Here is a 15,622-nt window from a genome sequence, read left to right as displayed (position 1 = left end):
GATGCAATGTATCTGAGTATAAGGCTAAGCTGAGGCTCAGAGGGAGAAGTGACTTCCCTACTAAAAATCTTCCTCCTGAAAGCCACCACTGATTTCAGGCATGATGGGAAAAACGAACGAGTCTGGAAGAATTTTCCCGTGCACACTGGCCTTTAGGAAGAATTGCAGTACCCTGGTGTAGAGTCTTCTTAAAGGTATGAACTTCTCAATGAATGAGACTGTGGCCAGCACTCATCATTCGTTGGTCGAGCAGGATGAAAAAGAGAGGAAGTTACGGACTGGACTGTCCTAAAGCAGGACTTGACTCTTTTGGAGGACAGAAAAGCCCGAAAATTCAGTTGATCATCATCCCTAAAAAGAGAATTAATTGAGTCAGGACTAACTGTGACTTATGTAAGTTGATTAAAAGGCCCAATTCCTGGGCAAGAAGCGTCTCCAAAGGCCCTCCATGCAATTTGATCTTGAGAGGGAGCATAGAAGCCAATTGTCCAAAAACAGGCGACATTGATGCCCATGAGATGGAGCCACTTCACCAGAGGGGCGAGAACACGAGTGAATACTTGAGGAGCTGTAGAAAGGCCAAAGCACAGAGCCTCAGGTACTTCCTGGAGTCCGGATGTACAGGGACACGGAAGTATGCGTCCTGCATATTGATGGTCACCATCCAACTGCCTGGCGAATGGATGAAAGGACTGGCTGGTTCGTTCCCATTCTAAATTTCATTTTCTGAAAGAAATTTAGAGCACTGACGTCCAAGACAGGTCTCCAACTTCCCGATGATTTGGGGACGACGAACAGACAATTGTACAAGAAACCTTTTGTGTCTCTATAGCTCTCTTCCTGAGAAATGAAGTGACTGGCCAAAAACCTCTCTGAGCCTATGGAGTAGGCTGTCAAGCTGATGGGCGACAACACTAAAGGAGGCTTCTCCCAGAACGGGATGGAAGGGAGCACAACACGGCCTTGCCGAGATCCCTCTTCTTTGCTAGCCAACCATCAATTTTGGACAAGGCTTTCCTTGATAAGGAAGAAAGGACCACCTTGGGAAGCCTGGAAGACTTCACAGGTTGATTCCTCATCATAAAAGCTGAAGCAGGAGACATTGGGGCTGCTGGGGTGAAGACAGTTGGGTAACTAATCAAGAAGTATTTAAGGAGTGCTGCTTTTGCTAAGGTAGCATGATCCTGTTCAATACCTTCATTGTCAGATGAAACTGGAGAGTGAGCTAAGTCCGGTGGATCCTGTGTCACTGCAGGAAGCTTCTGTAAGTCCCAAAATATTGTCAAGGCAGCGTTGAATAGGCTCCAACAAAGGATCAGGAATTAAAGGGGTGGACAAACCTGCTGAAACAGACTGAAGAAGCAGTGTTTGGCGTCGAATGGTTGACAGCCAGTGCAAAGCGGAGAGGTGGACGGGCGGACACAAGTGGATGCTCAGACACTACTGGGCGCTTGAATACTACTTGGTGATCGGACATTACCGAGCGCTCGGACACTACTGGACGCTCAAATGGCTTATGGGAGGTGGAAGAAAGCTTCGTTACCATCCTAGAAGCCACAAGCAAGTTGCTGACTATGCTCCTGTTCCCTGAGCCATTTACAGGGGAGCGGGGAAGCGAGCTCAGCTCTTAATATGTGCATTTTCAATGGCATAAAAACACTGTTAAAGCGCCAACAACACATCTTGCCTGCACTCAAGTCCGAATCACTAGAGGACAACGCATGCACTTCGACATGGACACCTTTCCAACACCTGTCCACCGAGTCCTGGGATTTACAGACAACAGGTTCAGCTGAGGGGGCAACTACCCATGAGCAAACCCCACCAATCTCCCTTGGAGCTCTGGTATGCCTCCTCCCAGGTTTAGGGGAACCTGACAAGGACCTTTGTCTAGAGCAATGGTGGAATGAGTAGTCACCTCCTTGCACCTAGTCACTGCCCTTGCAACTACAGTCGACCCCCGCTATTCGCGGACTCTGGATTTGTGGACTCACGTATTCACAGATTTCTCTATGGACCTTATACAGGCAGTCCCCGGGTTACGACGGGCTCGGCTTACAACGTTCTGAGGTTAAGGCGCTTTTCAATTATATTCATCAGAAATTATTTCCAGGGTTACGATGCCTACAACGCTCCTCTGGCAGAAGAAATATGACACCAAAGATGCAAAATAATCAATATCGGAAGTTTTTTTTTATGAAAAATGCAATAAGAATGCAGTTCACATAGTTTTCAATGCACCCAAAGCATTAAAAGTAAGGTTTTCTTAGGATTTTTTATGATGTTATGGCTTACAACGATTTTTGGGTTACAACGCGTCTCAAGAATAGAACCCCCGTCGTAACCCGGGGACTGCCTATATACTCATTATTCTCATGAAATTCATACATTCAAGGTATTTTTCTATGAAAAATATCCACAAATTACTGAATTTTCATATCAATATCAAGATTAAATGCCCTTTTTTTGATAAAACTATTTAAAAAAATACAGGTATATAGCATTTTCAATAGTTATATCACAAAAAGTGCAGTTAGTCACAAAAATTATATGAAAATACAGTATTTTGTGAATATTTCTCTGTGAAAAATACTGCAAATCGGCAAATTTTCCATGAATAATGGGTATATGTATAGGGTTCTTAGAAAAATCCTTGAATAGCAGGGTTCGACTGCAGACCAAATTTCTAGTCTATCCTGGCTTCAAGGCAGGCAATGACATTGGGGTCGGAAGTTTGGGAGCCAGGTAATGGAGTATGTAGATGGAAAAGTCAGAGGGCTGGTAATTGGGGAAGAACCAGTCACAGGCATAGACGGAATAAGTACATCAGCAATATCCAATTTAGGAGACAAAATCTGGCTAGCAGAATCTCTAGCTTTGGCTCTACCAGCTGCATTTCTCTTTCTATCTCTTTGAAGTCTGTCAAGGTGTACATTCAAAGCTTTCCATTTCCCCTGATCCCAGTCTTTACACTCTTCGCAGGTCAGAAAAACTTGCCTTCTATAATGACAACAAACAGTGCGAGTCATACTTGGCTGCTGCAAAACCGAGTACTAGTATAGTACTTACTAGTCAAACATAAATAAAAAAAATGTCTCAATCAAACTAATTATATATAGTGTGAAGGCCACCAACAAGAATGAATACTTCAGCAACACTGCGATCAGACAACCATCTGGTGAAAATACAAAACCAAAGCTGCTAACAACTGATGTTCAGTTGTTGACCAGCAGAAACAAATTGAGCTCTTCAGCTGTGTTGTACCAATTCTTCCCCATAAGTGGGTGGGGCTAACCTACACTGAATCAAAATTCAAGCTGCCTCAATAGTTACAAACTAATAGCTAAGTAATTACTCGGTGGATTCATATTCAATGTCCAACCTATAATTATATTGGCCCATGCCATGATTGTAATAAGCCTTGTCATGTGCTTTTGTTATTTCTTTTAAAATTCTGCAGTGATGTCAAACTGACAAAGGGGATTAATATGAGTTTTTAGTAGATGACAGAAGACTGTGCAAAATATAAAATATAAGTAGAATCAAAACTAATATAATAAATTTAATTACATGATGGATAAACACTTCTTACAGAACGACACTCCTAAACGTGTATACTAAGTGAACTGTGCTTGATTTTTAATAATGTTAATGTGACAGTCTGATTAAACCATCTAATACTGGTTAAACTATCCAATAATAATAAGCTCATTTCATTGGCCTGCTTGCATATCTAACCTTGATAATCTGATTAAAATATTTTTATAAAATGATATTGTCATTTTACAATAAAGTTTTGTACATACTTACCTGGCAGATATATACTTAGCTTATGTCTCTGACGTCACGACAGAATTCAAAACTCGCGGCAAACGCGACAGGTAGGTCAGGTGATCTACCCCACCCGCCGCTGGGTGGCAGGTGTATGAACCAATCCCCCTTTCCAGTCATATTTTCTCTTCCACCTGTCTCCTGAGGGGAGGCTGGGAGGGCCATCAATCGTATATATCTGCCAGGTAAGTATGTACAAAACTTTATTGTAAAATAACAATATCATTTTTGTACATGAACTTTCCTGCCAGATATATACTTAGCTGATTGACACCCTTGGTGGAGGGAAAGAGAGAGAGCTAACAAGGAAAAAGGGGAAACAACATCTGTTGTAGGTTACTAACAAACCTTGGTTCTTACCTGATAAGGCTGAAGACTTCATAGGTACTGTCTATTAGTCTGCAAAGCCTGAAGAGCTACAGCGAGGGCGTGACCTACAGCTGAAAAGACTCTTTGGGTCTACCGAAGGGATTTGATATCCGCTTACTCAGTAGAATCCAAGTCGGATCATGTCAATGGGGATTCGCCCTCTTAAATGACACAGCCTGACCACTACCAATGCAGGGAGCTCTAGCACAAACAGATCACCTAACCATTCTAATGTTAGCAATACGAATAGAAAGAGATGCCTACCCGCATCCTCTTTCAAACAACCATAAAAACACAATACAAACAATAGGGGAAAATTTTTTTACAAAGGATATGCTTCAGCTCCCTGCCCCAGCACCGAATCCGCCGATATGTACGGGCCTAACGCGAAGCACTTATAAGAAGTAATCTTGACGTCTCTAAGGTAGTGGTTCACGAATACTGAATTGCATCTCCAGAATGTTGCTTTCATCAGATTCTGGAGTGACATATTCTTGTTGAAAGCCAAGGACGTAGCAATGGCTCTTACCTCGTGAGCCTTGACTTTCAAAAGCTTGAACTGATCCTCACCGCAAGCCAAATGTGCTTCCTTCACGAGGCTTCTAATAAAGAAGGACAAAGCATTTTTAGACAATGGTCTACTGGGATCCTTTACGGAGCACCAAAGTCTGTCCTTAATGCCCTTAACCCTCTTACGCCGATTGGACGTGTTAAACGTCGAGTCAAAATGTCTCCCGTATGCCGATTGGACGTATCATACGTCGGCTCAAAAAAGTTTTTTTTAAAAATCGCGGAAAAATACTTATAGGCCTACCAGCCGAAAACTTTTGAATCCCGCGCCTTGGGGGATGCTGGGAGTTCACGGATCAAGGCGTTGTTTTGTTTACAATCGCTACGCAGGCACGCAAGAGCGAATTTCTTTCTTATCGCACTAAAAAGTATCAGTGACACATCTCAAAAATTATTTTGTCACTTTGACATAATTTTTGCACCATTTTAAATTATCCTTTACATGAAGTATTATATATGAAAATGTGCGCAATTTCATGTAAAATACAACAATAAAATACTCATGATTGTAGCTTTTATCAGTTTTGAAATATTTTCATATAAATAACGATAAGTGCAAAAATTTCAACCTTCGGTCAACTTTGACTCTACCGAAATGGTCGAGAAACGCAATTGTAAGCTAAAATTCTTATATTATAGTAATATTCAATCATTTGCCTTCATTTTGCAACAAATTGGACGTCTCTAGCACAATATTTCGATTTATGGTGAATTTATGAAAAAACTTTTTCCTTACGTTCGTGCGATAACTCTTCCGATAAATTTTTTCGTGCGATTGTCCTAATGTTTGCACCCTTTTAAATTTGCCGTTACATAAAGTTTTATATATGGAAATGCGCGCAATTTCATGCAAAATACAACAAAAAACAACCCATGGTTGTAGCTTTTATCATTTTTGAAATATTTTCATATAAATAACGTTAAGTGCAAAAATTTCAACTTTCGGTCAACTTTGACTCTACAGAAATGGTCGAAAAACGCAATTGTAAGCTAAAACTCTTATATTCTAGTAATATTCAATCATTTACCTTCATTTTGCAACGACTTGGAAGTCTCTAGCACAATATTTCGATTTATGGTGAATTTATGAAAAAAAAAAAAAAATTTCCTTACGTCTGCGCGGTAACTCTTCCGACAAAATCAGAATTTTTTTTGTGCGATTGTCGAAATGTTTGCACCATTTAAAATTAGCTGTTACATACAGTTTTATATATGAAAATGTGCGCAATTTCATGTAGAACACAACTAAAAATGATTGAAGGTTGTAGCTTTTCTCTTTTTTGGAAATATTTGCATATAAATCACGATAAAGAGAAAAAAAATCACGTTCGGCGGGTCAAATTTGACTCTACCGAAATAGTTGAAAAACGCAATTGTAAGCTAAAACTCTTACGGCCTAGTAATATTCCGTCATTTTTCTTCATTTTGAAACAAATTTGAAGTCTCTAGAACAATATTGTGATTTATGGTGAATTTTTGAAAAATATATTTACCTTCACTCCGCGCGCCAATTCGCGGCCGCAAGTCTCCGAAATACGTACATCGCATTATCCTAATATTTGCTCCTTTTCATATTAGCTGTTTTATAGAGTATCATATATCAAAATGTGAGCAAATTCATGAAGAATACAATAAAAAATAAGTGAAGGTTGTAGCTTTTACCATCTTCGAAATATGTGCATATAAAAAAATATATATATAAAAATTTCGACATTCGGTCAAATTTAACTCGTCCAAAATGGTCGAAATCTGCAATTCTAATCTAAAACTCTTACAATATCGTAATATTAAATCATTTGTCTTAATTTTGAAACAAATTGGAAGTCTCTAGAACAATATTTAGAATTACGGTGAATTTTTGAAAATAACATTTTTTTACGTCCTTGCGTAACAAATTTGTACATCATTTTGTGATAATATTTTTCCGGTGTTGCTTTTATTGTTTTAATATGTATTATATATCAAAATGATTGCAATTTAGTGTACAATACAACGAAAAAAAAAGTAACTCGTTAGCTTTGACTGTTTTTTGCACAGCGTGATTTGAATACAATTATCTATGAATTTTTTTTTTTTTGCTACCATATATTGCATTATTTACATATGATAATGATATTATTTTTCATTTCTGATGATTACATACTAAAATTCAGGCAATGACAAAAAAATGAGCCAAAATGAACTCTTAATCTTTAAAACTAAGCGCACTGTGATTTTTTGAAAAAATTATTTTTTCCGCTTACGCGCTCACTCCAAACCGGCGCCGGCATACAGGAGAGGTTTTGATTTTTAGGGCTTCGGCGTAAGAGAGTTAAGAGACTTCTTCCGCTGGAGGTAGTATCTTAAACTCCTCACAGGGCAAAGAGTTCTTTCCGGCTCTTCCCCTACCAGGGGAGCTAAACCTGGAACCTCAAAACTCCTTGGCCAGGGATTTGAGGGGTTCTCGTTCTTAGCTAGAAAAGAAGGAAGGAAGGAACAAATCACGGAATCACCTTTGAAACCTACCCTTCCTTCTAGAGCATGAAGCTCGCTAACTCTCTTGGCAGATGCTAAAGCCAAAAGAAACAGAGCCTTCTTCGTAAGATCCTTGAAAGAAGATGACTGGGGTGGTTCAAACTTCGAGGACCTCAGGAAACGAAGAACCATATCCAGATTCCAGCTCGGAATTTCAGTCGAGGGTTTCTTGCAAGTTTCGAAAGATCTTAGCAGATCATGTAGATCTTTGTTGTTGGAGATATCTAAGTTCCTGTGCCTAAACACAGCTGCTAACATGCTCCGATATCCTTTGATGGTCGAAACTGCAAGACCGCATTTTTCCCTGAAAAAAACCAGGAAATCTGCGATTTGGGTCACAGAGGTACTGGAAGAGGAAAGCTTCTGGTTTCTACACCAACGGCGAAAGACGTCCCACTACGACTGGTAGACTCTAAGGGTAGAGGGCCTTCTAGCTGAGGCGATAGCCTTCGCTGCCTTAGCTGAAAACCCCTTCGCTCTGACAAGACTTTTGATAGTCGAAAGCCAGTCAGATTGAGAGCGGGGAGGTTTTTGTGATACCTGTCGAAGTGGGGTTGTCTGAGCAGATCTACTCTTTGTGGAAGAGCTCTTGGAAAGTTCACCAGCCATTCCAGTACCTCTGTGAACCAATCTTGGGCCAGCCAGAATGGAGCTACCAGCGTCATTCTTGTCGCTTCCGAGGCCGCAAACTTTCTGAGTGTTTGACTCAGAATCTTGAATGGAGGAAAGGCATAGACGTCCAGACCTCTCCAGTCTAGAAGGAAAGCATCCACTGACACTGCTCCTGGGTCTGAGATCGGGGAGCAGTAGAGATCTATCCTTTTGTTCTTTGCTGTCGCAAATAGGTCGATATGAGGTCTGCCCCATAACCTCCACAGGTCTTGGCAAACTTCTGAGTGCAGAGTCCACTCCGAGGGGAGCACTTGATTCCTCCTGCTCAGGAGATCGGCCCTGACATTCCTTTCTCCTGTACGAACCTGGTGAGGAGAAACGATCTTCCTTGCCTGAGACCACAACAGCAGGTCCTTTGCTGTTTCGTACAGGGAGAAGGAGTGTGTCCCCCCCTGCTTTCTTATGTAAGCCAAGGCTGTGGTGTTGTCAGAGTTGACCTGAACTATAGCATTTCGGACGTGGGGCTCGAAGGCTTTTAACGCCAACCACACTGCCATCAACTCTTTGTTGTTGATGTGCCAGGACACCTGTTCCCCCTCCCAGGTGCCTGACACTTCTCTTGACCCTAGGGTCGCACCCCAACCCGTCTCCGACGCGTCGGAAAACAATACTTGGTTCGGGTTTGGCATGTACAGAGACAGACCTTCTGCAAATCGGAGAGGGTCTGCCCACCACAGAAGGTCCTTCTTGATTCCTTTTGATATCATGAAGGAGAATTCCAGATCTAGAGAGAGACACCTCCAATTCCGGTAAAGGAAGAATTGGAGAGGTCTGAGATGCAACCTTCCTAGAGAAACGAATTGCTCCAGCGAGGAGAGTGTCCCCAACAGACTCATCCACTCCCTCGCTGTGCATGCATCTTTCTCTTGGAAGGTCGTTAGTTTTCTCTCGGCAACGAGCATCCTCTCTGGTGACGGATATGCCCGAAAATCCGGAGAAACCATCCGAATCCAGATATATCAGCTCTTGACTGGGGATTAATTGTGACTTCTGGAAGTTCACCAGAAGCCCCAACGAACTTGCCAAAGTAAGTGTCTTTTGTAGGTCCTCCAGACATCGTTCTTGTGAGCTTGCTCTGATCAGCCAATTGTCTAGATAGAGAGACAGCCTCACTCCCTCCAAATGTAGCCACTGCGCTACATTCTTCATTAAACCCGTGAAAACTTGAGGGGCTGTCGAAAGGCCGAAGCACAAGGCCCTGAATTGGAAGATCTTCCCTCCCATCATGAATCTCAGAAACTTCCGTGAAGAAGGATGGATAGGCACATGGAAGTAAGCGTCCTGAAGATCTAGGGACACCATCCAGTCCCCTGGACGAAGAGCCGCCAACACTGAAGAAGTTGTCTCCATGGCGAACTTCCTTTTTTCTACGATGACATTCAGGGCGCTTACATCCAGAAACAACCGGTCTCCATCCTCCTGAGCTCTTGGGAACTAGGAGCAGTCTGTTGTAAAAAACCCGCAGAATGAGGATCTTTCACTAGTTCTATCGCCTCCTTCTCCAGCATAAGATCTACTGCTAGGAGAGAGGGCTTTGATTCATGATGGGGTCCTTGTACTTGGCTACCAACTCCCTCGAGTCGTCGTCAACGGAGGTCTTGATAAGAAGGGAATGAGGTAGCCTTTGCGGACAATCGAGAGTGACCAGTTGTCCGCCCCTTTCTGGGCCCAGACGTCGGCAAACTTCAGTAGTCTGGCACCCACTGATGTCTGGAGAACTTGAATACTACTTCTTCCCTCTGATGGATCTAGAGAAGGTCTTCCCTCGTTTAGCGGGTCCTAGAATCCTCTAGAGGAAGAAGCTCTGGCAGGAGGGACTCCTCGAAAGGGCTCCTGCCTAACTGGAGTCTCTCTCTTGGTTTTAGCCTGGAAAGAAGTGTGAGGCTTCCTGGTAGACTGGGCTAGCATGTCCTGTGTAGCCTTAGCTGAAAGGGCACAAGAAACATCCTGAATGATCTTCTTAGGAAGAGTTGAGAGAGCTGAGAATACAGGAGAGAGGCTCTCTGAGCATGAGATACTGATTTCATCAGGAACGAACAGTAAACAGATCTTTTCTTGATTACTCCCGCTCCGAAAAGGGAAGCTACTTCACTCGATCCATCTCTCACTGCCTTATCCATACACGTGAGAACACTGATAAGATCCTCAGGTGAAATGGAATCCGGGGTCTGCGTCTTCTTGGCCAAAACGCCCAAAGACCAGTCTAGGAAGTTAAATACCTCCAGGACTCAGAACATTCCCTTCAACAGGTGGTCTAGCTCATTCATCCCCCATGTCGTCTTAGCAGACATGAGGGCAGAGCGTCGAGAGGAAATCCACCAATGAAGAGAAGTCCGAGTCTGCCGAGGAGGGAAGAACGAGGCCCAAGGGTTCTCCCGATTCATACCAGAATCCTAGCTTTCCAGTTAGCTTAGAAGGAGGGAAAGAGAACACTGTTTTCCCTTTCTCTTCCTTCGAAAGAAGCCACTCACCAAAACCTCTAAGCGCCTTCTTCATAGAGATTGCAGGCTTCATCCTGAACAAAAAGGATGAAACCTTTCGAAGTTTTCGAGGTCGAAAATAACGATAGAGGCGAGGCGGGGCGACAGGAGAAAGGGCGTCTGCCGAATTCCTGAAGCAACAGGTCCGTCAAACGCTTGTATGAGGAAACGGAGGATCTTTAGGAATTTCTTCTTCAGAGGGATCCTGTTCTTCTTCCCCGCCAAGATCCTTCACGATCCTTACGATGATAGGCTATCTTGTCCTCAGCCGAGAGTCCATCCTTGGAAGAACGTCTGGAAGAACTCCGACATCTAACCGGGGAAGTCATAACTTCCGTTGAGATTCTGCCTGAAAACTCCTTGTCAGGATGAGGGCGTACTCTAGGCTCTTGGCGCCTAACGAACGCAGGGTGAAAATCTGGCGAAGAGCGCCTACTAGGCGAAATGCGTCTATCAGGCTCCTGGCGCCTGTCTAAAGGAGAGCGGTCTGCCTGGCCGAAGAGCGCCTGCCATCGGGGAAGCGCTTATCAAGCTATTGGCACCTGCTGCGAGAGAGAGCGAATCTCTGGGCGACAAGCGCCCCCCTACCAGGAGAGAAGCGTCTGACAGATTCCCGGCCCGGCGCACAACTCGAGGAGAGCGAAAATCGGGAGAAGAGCGCCTACCAGGCTCTTGGTGCCTGCTAAGCGAAGGGCGGCTGACAGGAGAAGAGCGCCTGTCTACCGAAGGGCGTCTGGTCACAGGAGAGCGGAAGCCTGAAGGAGAGCGGCTACCAGGAGAAAAACGCCTACCAGGCTCCTGGCGTCTGCCAGCGGGAGAGATCCTGTCTCGAGACGAGTGCCTGTCAGGAGAGGCTCGTCTACAGGAAGCATGCCCCACGTCCGACGGAGAAACGATGTCCGCAGGAGAGCGCCTGTCCGTTGAAGAGCGCCTCGTACTACGATCCAATCCTGGAGAGAGGGCGGTTACTGACGAATAGCGTAAACCTGGAGAAGAGCGCCAGGACTTCTTTACCGGGAGCGAGACGTCCTTCCTACGACAAGAAGTCACAATCAATGAGTCAGCCAGAGCCGTAATCTGCGCCTGCAGACTAGCCAAAACACATGTAGGAGATTTAATAAAGTCCTTCACGGGAGACGCAGCTCGATCCTTACTAGGAGAGCGAAACTCCAAAGAAATCCTCGGTTTCTTCACATCCAATCCAAGCCAAATCTTCCGAAAAAACTTCAGGGCTGGAGGGGAGAGCGGAAGAAGCCTGCCAGGCTCTCTTCGACGGCCGAGAGCTTCCGAGGAGCTCCAACCACGCTTGGGCGAAGGGGCGAGAAGGCGAAGACAAGAAGCATTGCCGTAAGACTTCTCTCTTGGCGCGATCCAAGGTAGCCTAGGAGCGAACATCATGCGCTACCGAGGGGACGCCTGACCGGTGGTTCTCCCTAAACCTTCCTGCGGCTTTCGACTTTCCTCCTCCACTGGGTCTGGGAGTCTGGAAGAGGTCTAGGCCTAGAAGCATTAGGGAGCCGATCAGACGCACCCTCCACTGCACTGGGATCATTGCACAAATCACTATCACTCTTACCTTCTAGCACTTTAATTTTCAACTCCATGCTGCGAATAGTGGCTCTCATAGTGTCCACCTCCGAAGGCGCATCTTCGGGTTCGATGCAGGGAGCAGGGGCTGAAACTGGTAAAGGCGCTACGTCTACAACAGGGTTATCAACTTCAAACTCGCTAGCGCGAGACCTACTAGAACTCCTAGATGAAGCTTTCCTAACCTTGTCCTTCTCAAGCTTTCTTACATAAGAAGAAACCGCCTTCATTCTTCTTCATTCAATTTAACCACCCATTTCATTACAAAAGGTTAATAAATGAGCAGTCATTCCCCCTACACCTCATGCATACTGTGTGAGGGTCTACCGCAGCTTTCGGTAGCCTCACCTTACAATCGCTCACAGAACAAACTCTGAACATAGTTGATTTCTTAATCTCTAAATCAGACATAATGAAATTCCAAGATAATCAAAAGAATAATAAAAAACCAGTCCACAAATCGCAAATGCCAAGCCAAGGAGCAGGTACTTCACCAAAAGTCCGATGAAACAATCCAGGGCGAAAACGAGTAATAATCCAAAATCGAGAGGTATCGACAACAGATGTAGTCGACACCGGCGACAGAAAAAAAAAAATGACTGGAAAGGGGGATTGGTTCATACACCTGCCACCCAGCGGCGGGTGGGGTAGATCACCTGACCTACCTGTCGCGTTTGCCGCGAGTTTTGAATTCTGTCGTGACGTCAGAGACGTAAGCTAAGTATATATCTGGCAGGAAAGTTCATGTACAAAAATTAGGCTTTATATTACTTATAACCAAGTTATTACTTAGCTAACAATTGTGCTTGCACAGCATCCTAAACTCAAAAATTTGCAAATAAGCTTACTTCATTAGCCTGCTTGCATATCTAACATCTTTGTATGAATAAAACAAGTGACTATAAAAATAAGTATGGACATCTTGATCCCTACCTTTAACGGCTTAATAGTGACGGGTTCATGGTCTTCTTCCGAGTGCTGTTGGTGCAATGATTTCTGTCCCTTGGGCTTGTCAAAAGTAAATGCTTGTCCATCAATTCTTCCTGGAGATGCCAAGTGATAGGGATCACCAGACTTGTGTCGGTCCCTTCGCTCTCCTGATGAAGTGTGGTTACCCATAATTCAGTGGGACTGAAAAAAAATGATATTGTTAAGATACAATAAAGTTTGTTCATACTTACCTGGCAGATATATATATAGCTGTATTTCTCCGAAGTCCGACAGAATTTCAAAACTCCCGGCTCACGCAGTGGTCGGCCAGGTGGTTAGTACCCATTCCCGCCGCTGGGAGGCGGGTGTCAGGAACCATTCCCATTTTCTATTCAGATTTTCTATTCCCACTGTCTCCTGAGGGGAGGTGGGTGGGTACTTTGATTATATATATCTGCCAGGTAAGTATGAACAAACTTTATTGTATCTTAACAATATCATTTTGTTCATGAAACTTACCCAGCAGATATATATATAGCTGAATCCCACCTTTGGAGGTAGGGAGAGACAGAAAAGGATTTTGGAAACATATTACATGCAGATGAATAACATCTTGGTTCCTTACCTGTTAGCATAGCTGACTTCGTGATTACTGTCACCCCAAGTCTGCTAACTGCTTTACTAGAGTCTCCAGCAAGGTAGTGACCTATATAGCTGGTGAGTTTCTAGATGATCTGTCAACGGGAGCGTGACCACAATGTGACTAGACCATTTTACCATACTATGAGGGCAACGAAGTAAAAATTCACCACCTGACCAGCCTAACAATTTTCATTCCCACATCACTTAGGCTAAAGGAAAGGAAGTCCGGCTCAGGCGGACGACCTTACAACCATAAAACAATCCATAAAAACTCACCTACCCATTTCCTACAGGGTAGGATGAGTGCTACTTCCCAGCCCCCAACAAAGTGTCTGCTGCGACGTATGGTCCAAGCGCATAGCAGTTCTCGTATGTCGTCTTCACATCCCGCGCAGGTAGTGTGAAGTGAACACCGAGTTGCTGCGCCAAAAGGTGGCACTCAGAATGTCATTGAGTGCCATGTTCTTTTGGAAAGCTACCGAGGTAGATATAGCTCTCACTTCATGGGCATTCACTTTCAACAGCTTAACATCACTGTCTTCGCAAGATGAATGCGCCTGTCTAATGGTGTCTCTCAAGAAGAATGCCAGAGCATTCTTCGACATCGGTAAATCTGGTCTTCTGGACCTCGACATTCCTTCGTTCTTTGCAAATAAATCTTGAGAGCCCTGACAGGGCACAGGACTCTCTCTGGTTCGTGTCCAATGATTTCCGCCATACCCTTAATCTCAAAACTTTTGGGCCAAGGGTTAGACGGATTTTCATTTTTCGCTAGAAACGTAGGACTTAATGAGCAAACAGCATTATGTCCCCTAAACCAATATGCTTGCTAAAGGCTTGAATTTCACTAACCCTCTTCGCCATCGCCAGAGTCGTTAGGAAAATAGTTTTCTTAGTAAGATCCTTAAAGAGGCATTCTGAAGGAAGGGGTTCAAACCGATTTGACATTAGGAATTTAAGTACTACATCCAAATTCCATGATGGTAACTTATGTTGAGGAATCTTTACAGTCTCGAAAGACCTTAAAAGATCGTGGATATACCTTATTATTTGCCAAATCAATTCCTCTATGTCTAAAGACTACAGATAACATACTTCTGTAGCCTTTGATTGTTGAGACTGCAAGCTTTAGGTCGTTTCTCAAGTAGAGCAAAAAGTCCGCTATTTGGCTCACAGAGGTCGTGGTAGAGGAAATGCGTGTTCTTCTGCACCAGCTCCTAAACGAAGCCCACTTCGATTGATAGACTCCCAAGCGTGGAAGCTCTTTTCGCATTGGCGATTGCTTTTGCAACCGGTCTAGAAAAACCCCTCGCTCTGACCAACTTTTTGATAGTCTGAATGCAGTCAGACTCAGAGCGGGGAGGTTTCCGTGGTATCTCTCGAAGTGGGGCTGTTTGGAGTAGATCTGTGCCTCATGGGCAATGTCCTCGGGAAGTCCACTACATAGGTCATGACCTCTGTGAACCCCACACTTTGCTGGCCAGTAAGGACGATTAACGTCAATCTCGTCCCTTCTGACATTGCAAACTTCTTCATCACTTCTCCCAGAATCTTGAACGGGGGAAATGTGTAAAGATCCATCCCTGTCCAGTCCCAAAGAAGTGCATCTATTGCTATTGCTCCCGGGTCGAGCACGGGGGAGCAATACAACGGAAGCCTCTTTGTTCTCGCGGTCGCAAAGACGTCCACTAGAGGACGTCCCCATAACTTCCACAGCTCTCGACACACATCCTGATGCAGAGTCCACTCGGTTCGGCAGCAGTTGACCTTGCCGACTGAGGAGATCTGCCCCGGGTTACGTTCTCCACGCCTGCAACGAACCTCGTTAGAATCGTTACTTTCTGAGTTCTCGCCCATAACAAGATCTCTCTTGCTAGGTTGAACAATGATCGCGAGTGAGTCCCTCCTTGTTTTTTTTTATGTATGACAGAGCTGTAGTATTGTCTGAATTTATCTGAACTATCTTGTTTGAGACTTTCTCTTTGAAAAACTGAAGTGCCAAGTATATGGCCGCCAGTTTCTTTGAG

General features: G+C 44.2%; 1 protein-coding gene across 1 annotated transcript in view; it reads right to left on the bottom strand.

The window, feature by feature from the left end:
- The window catches only part of LOC135203007 (5'-AMP-activated protein kinase subunit beta-1-like), a 34,137-nt gene extending 20,947 nt beyond the window's left edge, over positions 1-13,190 (bottom strand). Inside the window, exon 1 of the mRNA XM_064232565.1 lies at positions 12,957-13,190. Within this exon, the coding sequence (XP_064088635.1) occupies positions 12,957-13,142 (186 nt within the window). The 5' untranslated portion in view covers positions 13,143-13,190. The remainder of the gene's footprint in view (positions 1-12,956) is intronic.
- Between the last annotated feature and the right edge of the window lie 2,432 nt (positions 13,191-15,622).

Source organism: Macrobrachium nipponense, chromosome 33 (assembly GCF_015104395.2).
Source record: "Macrobrachium nipponense isolate FS-2020 chromosome 33, ASM1510439v2, whole genome shotgun sequence".
NCBI lineage: Eukaryota > Metazoa > Arthropoda > Malacostraca > Decapoda > Palaemonidae > Macrobrachium > Macrobrachium nipponense.
This window is presented reverse-complemented; position numbering and strand designations above follow the sequence as displayed.